General features: G+C 40.0%; 1 protein-coding gene across 1 annotated transcript in view; it reads left to right on the forward strand.

Moving 5' to 3' along the window:
* The window catches only part of PIK3C2G (phosphatidylinositol-4-phosphate 3-kinase catalytic subunit type 2 gamma), a 262,575-nt gene that overhangs the window by 237,742 nt on the left and 14,454 nt on the right, over window positions 1-10,379 (forward strand). The window contains exon 32 of the mRNA XM_026035575.1: window positions 2,373-2,467. Within this exon, the coding sequence (XP_025891360.1) occupies window positions 2,373-2,467 (95 nt within the window). The remainder of the gene's footprint in view (window positions 1-2,372; window positions 2,468-10,379) is intronic.

The raw sequence follows: 10,379 nt of genomic DNA on the forward strand, positions 1-10,379 counted from the left end.
TATTATGAAATATAAGTGATAGAAGTTTCTCTCTTATGTCAGACTCCTTGCATTACTTTCCTTTTTCCTACTTTTTTTTTTGTTTTGTTTTGTTGGTTGGAGCTGAACTTATTACAAAGCAAAAGTAAATATTTTGGTAATAGTCACACTCATAATGTCTTTTTCAGACTTCACTTTGAATACTCAATTAGAAGTGCATTTTTCCCTCCCATGCTTTTCATTATTTGGAACTTGATTAAAAGCTTATTTGCATTTGTTTCCTGAAAATGAAAATGCCAAGTTCCATAGAAGAATTTCTCCACTGGATATAAACATTCACGCTATGAAACTTAAATAAAGCAGAGAAAACAGTGGTAGTACTGCTGGAAAGAAAAGGCATAATGCTCAGCTGAATGCAAACAATGTAATTTAGTCTCTGAGATCTGCTATTCTTTCTAAACTGGTCAGAATGACCCACAGCAATTCACAATATTAACAAAGCTCCTCAAGAGAATGGTGCCCTTATGTTCAAGCACAACTCCCTTGTATTACACTGTTTCATGCTCTAGGTACCTTTCCTGATGCAACTTAAAGAATAAGTCCCACGTGTTTTTTTTTTTTTTTTTTTTTTTTTTTAATAGCAAAATGATGGCTTTGGATGGGGGAAAATAAAATTTTGTTTGTTTGTTTGTTGGTTTGTTTTCCCTCAGAAAAAAACTAACCTTTTCTGGCTTCCTGGCCAGTTTTCATCCCCTGACATCCCCTATCCCTATTTGCATGCAACAAGCAAGGAAATAAGGTGTTGCCTAGCTAAATGATTTGTCAAAGTTCATAAAGGATAATGGGAAGTGAAGAACTTCAGCTAGGTCTTCAACTCCCAGCTTAGTGATTTCATCATAAGATTTCAATTTTTCAGGAGCCTGTTTCAGGCCTTTCTCTAATTAGGATGTGATTAAAAATGAATTCTTCTAGTCTCCAAAGGAAATAAATTTGAGATGGATTCATATTCTAAAATTCCAGTTCAAACACCACATGCTCGGAAGTGTTTGTATCCAGACTGCTTGGAAAATTTATATTATAGCAATTATATGTACACACTGGGTTATTTTTCATTCAGTTGAATACCTTTCCTTATGATAAATGGCAATTGCACCAGCTCTCTGGGTGTCCATAGTACATTACACCACTGTAATTCTACCTGCTTAGCAACTACTTTAGCCTCTGTTCGCTCTGGGGTTTGTGCTTTTGTCTTTTCTTTTGAAAAATACAACCAATACGTGGTTTACTCTTTATGAAGTCCCCTGTGCTGCCTCCTTTGTCAAATAACAGAGAAAAACCTGAGAAGAGAGAGTTTGATATCTCGTTCTTACAATCTTGGCTGTAGCAAACCTGGTGCACATGTGGTGACAAGAGAGAAAGAGGGCAAAAATGAGTGCACGAATGAGCACATTGTGCAGAGAACTGTGGACCCCAGACCCAATGGTGCAACATGGTTTATTCCTACCCTGCTCAGGGCTAACACTGCAACAGAAGCAGCTCAGGGAGATAATGGAGAGGGGGTTATTGTGCTGCCTCTTGCCTGGAATATTATGGTAAAAAGCATCTATTTTCTCCACTGTCTCTGTGAGGCAGGTAGGTCACATTGCCTTCTCCATGCCAAGGACAGACCTTTTTGGCAAGTGAAGACCACTGGCGGAGTGCCTGCAGCAGAAAGAAGGAAAAGGATATGCTTAGTCATTTCTTCCATAGCTTGGTCCTTGCTTGGAAACTCAAGAACGTTTTGTCACTGACCTCAGTAGGAGCAGAGGCAGACTCTGTAAATGTATTTTAGTAGAAAACCCATGAAAGCGATTGGCTGCATGAAAACAAGCATCGAACAGAGACAAATACAGAATGAAGAAGGGAGAATTTAGATCTGTCAGATATGGATATTGTTACTCTTGAAAAACCAACAATTGTTTTGGAACATGTCTGCAAACCTTTATGTATTTATTTTTCTGTTGGCAACTGGAAAAAGTACCCAATGTTTTTATCTAGACAGAAGCACTGCAGCAGCAGTGGTCAGTACCCCAATAGTACAACAGTAGTTTGAAAAAAAAAAATATTTATAACTTACACATAAATTTCCCGCTGAAGTTCTGGTTGGTGTCAATTAGAAAATCTAAAATCTCACTATCAATGAATAAACAAGCAAGAAAATGAACACTGCATGTCAAACTGCCTTTTTAATATTTGTGTCATACTCATCAATGTTTTCCAATTTCATCTTTGATTTCATCCTTGATTTAAGGTTATCATCTGTTTGTATATTAATTCATATGTATTAGCATTTTAGATATATTTTTCTACTGATCTCTTTACTAAAAAAAATCAACTTATTTGGCCTATTTTAGGTCTTCAGTCAACTGATCATACGCCTGGAGTGCAATTAGTCATGTCCTATGAGCACACTCGACTGACCATAATGTTGAAACATATGAGGAACCTTGTGAGTATTTTTGTCATGATCTATCCATCATAAACCTTTACATTTGCAGAGTACTGTGAAAACATTAAGCCTTGAGCACCCTGTCTGGGATAAGTAGCTTTAAATCAAAATTAGGGTAATGTTTTCTTGTCATCATTAACACTTGATTTTTTCCTTTCATCTTTTCATTGCGGTAGATGTGGGAAAGACCAACACAGAGAAACTATGTTGGCTTAATAGCTGACAGTGAGTTCCTCCAGACCATATACAAAACTAGCTTTGATGACTGTTTCAACCCCTTTACAAGGGCATATTTTGATAACAGCCAGACATAAGGTGTCGTGGCACCAGCATGACATTTTGTGGGGGAACAGCATGGGGTTATGACAGTTGATCGATTATCCATACGCTCCCCTCAAGTCAGGCATAGCTGTTGTGTCAACAGGGGAGAACTTGGCAGACAGAGTCGTGGCGTATTTTAAGAAGCTGTGTCATTTGCTAGGATGATGCTCAGTTTGCAACACTGTCTTTCATGAGGCTAAATGGTAAATGAGGGAAGCAGACTATGAGAGGAGGAACCTGGCAGAGCTCCTGCAACTCAAGGCAGGTGAAATCGGCTGGTGAAAATATCTTGAGAGAGGTGGCTGGTGCCACGTGTGTCCTCTCAGCTGAGGCAGTCTGTCTGCTCTTTCATAATGAGATCAGCTCCCTAGATCTGCTCTTGAATTCCCGGTTGCTCAAGTGGCAAGTAATGGCTGTGGCTTGGAGATCCTTCACCCTCTCTGCTTGGCTAGGAAATTAAAACACCTCTTGACTGTTGCAAGTTCTTAATGCATACATTTACACCTCCTGCATCTCAGGCTGCCTCACAATCACTTTCTCTAAATGAGGCAAAGTGAGGAACGTATGTGAGCACCAGCCAGGGATAAAATGAGACGGACTCTTTAATTAGATGTAAGATTCACGTGAGGCTTCTGTAGCTCCAGCCTGTCTCTATTGACTACTTTGGCTTCTGCCTTGTAATTGAAGCTATTCATTTGGTCCAGACTGTCCAAGAGCATCTGGGTCCTGAGAGACTTGTCCTTTGCTTCCTATGCACCATCATGATAAGTGAGATCAGCCTCTCCTGACAGGTCCAGTTTAGAGGAACTTCTGGCTGGCACAAATTCTTTCATATTACACAGACAGACTCTACAATATTTTACTTTCAGAATGCTTTCTTAAAGTTGAATGATCTTGATAAACTTCTGATAAAGTTATGATTAGTGGGTGAAATATATTTAAATGGTACAAACAAATTGCTATTTTCCTAATGTTACTATGAGTTCAGGCAGGTGTAGATGTGCAGGAAGAGAACAATAGCTGTCGAAAGCAATCTTTCTGTACATTTCCATCATTTTAGGCATAGCAGCTCCTGACTGTGTTCTTAGGAAGTTCCAGCCATTTTAATTAAGTAAAAACAAATTATAACATAGCACAGGATAGCAAAATTGAAATCAGGAGTTCAGTTCATTATGGAAAGGGACTTACAGTTATCATCTAGCATTTCAAAGTATGTGCCCTACAGTCAAATGCAATGCAGTCAAATTTTAGATTGCAGAGAAGACCTGTAGGTCCAATTCAGTAAGACTGATAACGATTCATGACTTACAAGTAAGGTCACTATTTAAACAGCCTGACTTTGGCAATCATGTTATTAAATCTTGAGGTTGTGTATCCTACCTTTCATCTGTCCATCTGTCCATCGTCATCTGTTCTGAATTATAAAATAGCTCTGCTTCGGGGCATGGTAATGCTGGACTACCTGCAGAATAGTAGCCTATAAAATAAAGATTCTTCCTCACATTAGTAATCTTTTCAGCTTTCCAGTTCCATTGATATCTCTATCACACTCTTTCTTCTATTTCTTCTTTTTCTTTTTTTTTCCTTTTTTTTTTTTATCTCAACAAGGTTTTCAATGTATGCCAAGATCATATCTTATTCAAGGCATGTTAAAACTATTTCAGGTATATGCAGTCTTTTGCACAGTCTCACTAATTATATTTTAGTGGTTCATCTGTGCAGAGATTACTTTGCCATCTTGTTTAATTTCGTAATTCATCATAAATATCTTTTTTTACTGCTCTTCCCCATTTAATTTATCTCTTTATAGAGATTTTATGATGTGTTCAGATGTAAAAATAATTGTAGTGGGCAAATTAATCCCAAACGTAGACTCACTGAACGGACAGGAGTTGTGATGGAGAATGACTTTAATCCATTTAAGTAATTTTTATTTATTGTTTGTATGGGGATCGTTCTAGAGATTTTAATAAGAGATCTAGATACTGCTGTGCCAATTTTATATTTATATGTGATGCACAAGGTAGATAATCCCTAAAGAGCTGGCACTGTTTATAGCCATTGTTAAGTGTCATATAGTTTCTCTAAAGGATAAAGCTAAAAAAGTGCAAAGCAATAATTTTGCAGGTGTTTTTCATGCAGCTACTTCTTTTCATATGGGATGTCAAGTGCTGTCACACTTCAGACAGAGTTGGTTTGGGGCAGACCTCTCACAAGACCGTCTCATGTGGGTGCACATATGAACTCCACAGCGCAGCTGATTTTGATCTGATTTGTGCATCTGTGTGTGCCAGATTTGCTGCATATGCAGAAATCAGTTTTTCAAAGGTCTGCTTCAGAGTGGCCCCTCCCTAAGCACAGCAGCATTTCAACCATGTTAGAAAAGCCAGTCCTGCTTTAGGAAAAGTCTATTAAAAATTCTTCAAGGAACAGCAACAGAGTAGAATAGCCATATAAATTTAGGCACTAGAAAGGACCATTAATCTCATCTAAACTCCTGTAAAACTCAGACTGTATTTTCTTATTGAGAAAATACTTGCATCTAGACCAAGAATGCAGGCACTGAAACTGTTTGAATGGAGGGATGTAAGACTGGTTGCAAATGTTTGTCTACACTTAAAAATTGGGCATACAGCAAAGAGGAATTTTCTTAAATACATACTTGCAAGTTACTAAAACAGTGTTGTGAAGTCCCAAGATTTTGCTCAGAACCGTGTAGTTTTATGTGAATGCTGAGATTCTGTAAGTCAGGTGACAAACATCAGGCTCAGCTTCTGCTGCTGATTTGAAGGGCATCACCATGGTTGCTGAGAAAAGCTTTAATCCAATTTTCAAAGATGCAGGAGCCATGATGCTAATAAAATGCAATTTTCTAAACATGTGCATTACGTAATTTTACACCAGTCTCTTGGGGCATTACAGCACTCAGATACAGACAGTGCAATACTGTGCACTGTACGCATAGGCGGTAAAGGCAATATTGTCTTAATCAAGTGAAGCTGGAAGGCAGGAAGCCAACCAAAAGGAGCCTTGCATGGTGATGAAAACTGGAGAGCTTTATGGAGGCTGGGAGCTTTGCCTCTGAGTCTGGGACAGATGTGGCAGCAGAATAGGCTGGAGCAGGACTAGCTTCTTACACAGCACTACAGGGAAATACCTGGTGATGAACTAAGTGTTTTTGGGAAAAAGAAATAGGATTCAGGGCAAGGTTCATTTTGGCATTTGGAAGGACTTGTCAGCTAAGAGCAAGTGAAATCCGGCTGTGACAGCACGACATAGAAAAATGGCATCAGATGGGAACAGGGGAACGGGAGGAGGCAGAAAGCAAGCGTGGGGAATGTGTAAAAGCCATAGGCTTCTAGATCTGTGTAGTAACTGTGTAATGGGATTTATGAACACTGAAAGTCCTCTGCCTTCCATCCAATATCGAGAATGTGGGAAATCAGAATCGTATCAGATTTTACTTAGCAAGGACTGTGGGTTAGCTTAGCATGGGGTAGGCAGCAGCCGCCAGGCTGACACTGCTGCACCTCTCTGTCCTCTTGTCTAATCAAAAAGAGACATGAGGCAGTGCAAATAGCCATTTCTGATGATCAGAAAATGTTAGTTAATATAATTTTTTGCATCTTCACAGAGAATCAGAGGGAATAGTGGTTGAGCGCTGGCAGAGGAGAAACGTATTTTGTCCAGTGAATTCATTGCCATGACTTCAGGCATGCCCTGTTTTCCTAGATAAGCAGCTAAACTTTTCAATCCTTGCTGCGAAGCATTCTTGCCCATTACTTGTTGTGGACAGAATAACTCCTCAGGGCAAGCGGGGAGCAGAAACAAAGCCAGCTTGTCCCTGAGCCTCATGCCAATAAATGCCTCTCAAATTCAAGAAAGCATGTGTGGGTGATGAATTCGGAACCAATTTTACAAGGGGAAAATATGCTGGAAGAAAAATAAACTCCTACAGTACTTTCCAAAACTGTGTCCCCCCTTCCTTTTATGAAAGCTCTGAGGCTGTCATGAACAGCTATTGATGATTAATGATACCAGGATAGCTGATATGTGAGTGACAAATTAGTGATCAGCTTTAGGCTCACACATACATCCAGCCTCTTTTCCACTTTGTGTCCTACACCATCCGAGTACAAATTGTTTCCCAAAACATTTGTGAAACATAGATAGATAGATAGATGAAGGGCTTTGAGAAGAAAGGTGAAAGCTAAGCTCAGCCAAGGAGATGGATGCATTTCCTAAGCCCTCTCTCATATCTCTCATATTCCTCTCTCATATCTCTCATATTATCTCTACAGCCTCAGGGTTAGCCAAGAGGGGTAGGGAAGAAGTTCCTTAGCCAGGTGCAGCAAGGTGAATTGCCCACAGTAGGAAAGCAACTGGGAAGGAAACGCTTTGAGCTGAACAAAAGGTGTTCAGCTGCATAAGTTTTGGTGGCAGAATTAAAAAGTGGTTTGTCTGATGGAGGAAGGTAAGACATGCAGATGATGTTCTCTCTAGGCTCGTACTGGAAAGTAAAACAAAAATAAAGCACTTGAGCTAACTCTGGTGTGTAAGGAGATGGGATTGAATTTCACATTCGTGGTGAGAAAATGCTTTTACTTTAAAAATGAATGTAAATTAGCTTAGATAGACATTTTCTCTTTGAAGTTTAAAATTAGCTGAACATCCATAAACAAAAGGTACTATTACTCAGCAATAGTTTAAAATTAGGAAGAGAAGATGTCTGCTCTTGTGGCATAGGGATTAGTGTTGGATTCCAACAAATTTGTCATTAAAGATGTTTGACAATTACATTGTACCAGCAGTTGTGTTATTATTCTGTGTTAAACCCTTTAATCTATCACAGTCACAGTATTGCCTCAACTCTAAATTCCAACTGCTAATTTTTAAATAAGTAATTCCCTACGTAGCTGATTTGTGTCGAAGAAAGAAATCATCGAGTTCTGTTTAATAATGTGAGTGATCTGGGAGATAAAGGTGAACAAAAATTAAACTTGCCATTGGTTGCAAATGAGAAAAATCTTAAAAATAATAGTGAAGACAGGGCAAGACCAAGAAAATAAAAGCGATTTGCAGAGCCCTACAGGCAGCCTGGACAAATGAAATCTATTACCTTAGGGAGATACAGATCTACACATATTACTACACGATAGTGTAGTAATATCAGGAAAAAAAATTAAAAAAAAATCAAACAAATGGTGAGATATAAGGCTGTTGTGAGAGAGAACAATGAGAAAGGCCAGATCCTGATGTCACAGTGCAGAAAGGAAGTAGTTCATCTTTGCCAGGCTTTGATGAGAGAATATTTGTCTCGGGAAGATACTTAAAAACTAGAATACAAGTTCAAAGAAGAGTTCTCAGTGGGGTTACTCAGGATTGATTGATTCTTGAGGAGTGATTTATTGTAACTATAATTTAAATTAGTTAAGAACTGACTAACAAGGGCACAAGTTGACTGTGCAAATATTTAAGGAAGAAGACAGCAAGGTTCAAGAGGAATTATTTAGGACATTAAACGAGAGCATAACTAGAAATAATGAGATGTAATTACGGAGCAGAAACTGCATGCAACATATAATGAAAAGCTTGCTTACATAGGGAGGTTGCAAGCTGTGGAGTAATCTCCTATGGGAAAGTGGAAGAAGCTCTGTAGAGCCTGAGACATTAAAAGTAGTCTGGACCAGAAACATAAAAACCTTTTTAAGTAATTGATTAAGATAATGAGAAGGCGAATGTCATAAAGTGAAGACAGAGATAACACTGTCCCTATTTCTTCATGCACTATTTTTTTTTTATTCATTTGCTATTTATACCTAGGCAAGAAGAGGATAAATACGTGACCAGAAGACAACATTTTTGCTAGTTCAGAAAGTAATTCAGTAGTTCAGTAAATGCACACAAGGCTGTATCATTACTTGCTGGAGCTAATACCAGTCCTCTTCCTCTGCTGCTGTTGCTGCCAGTAAAAGATACGAGCTGCTTCTGCCTGAGAGATTACAGACATGTGGTTGTACAGACTCTTCCCCATTTTACTTGGGTCTATCCCAATACTTAGCTGTTTTCTAGTCATTGAGACAAGAAGTTATTCCTTTCAACCTGGGCGTCAACTCTTTATTGAAAGTGTTCAGTTCTGGTTTCAGAGTATTATGGAAATAAAGGCTTGGAAGGGAAACCCTTGTAACCATCTGGGTATCACACAGCAATGCTAGAACTGGCATAACTAAAATGAACAGAATCCGATGGGCTTTCCCCTCAAATCATAGAGTCATGACTGAGGCAGATGAGAAGCATTTTACCCATTTCCTAGGGAGCATCGAATCTCTTGGTATCAAATCTGTTTCCAAGGTTGTCTCTTTCTCCTTACAAGAAGAATCTGTTTGCCAAATATCTAGCACTGACATATGCCTTGAAAGATCCCACTGTATGTGCTGCTGTATATACCTTGGCCTAATTGAAGTCAGATCCACTTTGAAATTAAGATACGTAAACATTTGATGTGTTGAGATTCAGTTAATTTAGAAACCATAAAGTTTCTTGTTTGATTTTCAACTACCATACCTGGGTTCCTGTCTCCCATAAGGCCTAAGTCATATTTCTGTCTCTGTACACAAACTTTTTGGCCTCTCACACAGCAGACTGTATTTAAGACCAGGTCCCATATATCCTTAATTAAAGAGGTCTACTTACACTTCAGTGGGAATCTGCATACCTAGCTCACATATACACAGCAATATGTCAGCACATGGACATTTTTGCCTATAACTATGTCTTTATTACAAGACCTTTACTGTCCTTCTCTCTCAGTGATTTTTCCTTCCCCCCCCACCCCCATTTGACAGACAGGAAGTTTTGGACAATGTAGGGCAATTTCTAGCATCCATCACAGAATCATAGAATCACAGAATGCCCAAGGTTGGAAGGGACCTCAGAGGTCATCTAGTCCAACCCCCCCGCACACACAGGGTCACCTAGAGCACGTGGCACAGGGCTGCATCCAAGTGGGTTTTAAAGATCTCCAAAGAAGGAGACTCCACAACCTCTCTGGGCAGCTTGTTCCAGTGCTTTGTCACCCTCACAGTGAAGAAATGCTTCCTTAAGTTCCTGTGGAATTTCTGGTGCCTCAGCTTGTGGCCGTTTCTTCTAGTCCTATCACTGTCCACCACTGAAAAGAGGCCGCCCCCCTCCTCCTTCCTCCCTCCCTTGAGGTATTTATACACACTGATCAGGTCCCCCCTCAGCCTTCTCTTCTCCAGGCTGAACAGACCCAGCTCCCTCAGACTTTGCTCACAGGGCAGATGTTCCAGGCCTCTGATCATCCTCGTAGCCCTGCGCTGGACTCTCTCCAGCAGCTCCACATCACTCTTGTACTGCGGAGCCCAGAACTGGACACAGTACTCCAGATGTGGCCTCACCAGGGCTGTGTAGAGGGGGATGATCACCTCCCTCGACCTGCTGGAGATGATCTTCTTAATGCACCCCAGGATCCTGTTGGCCTTCTTGGCCACCAGGGCACACTGCTGCCTCATGGTCAACTTGTCGTCCACCATGACACCCAGGTCCCTCTCTGCGGGACTGCTCTCCAGCA

The sequence above is a fragment of the Nothoprocta perdicaria genome, unplaced genomic scaffold (genome assembly GCF_003342845.1).
Source record: "Nothoprocta perdicaria isolate Ctin4 unplaced genomic scaffold, notPer1 scaffold_161, whole genome shotgun sequence".
Classification (NCBI taxonomy): Eukaryota; Metazoa; Chordata; class Aves; order Tinamiformes; family Tinamidae; genus Nothoprocta; species Nothoprocta perdicaria.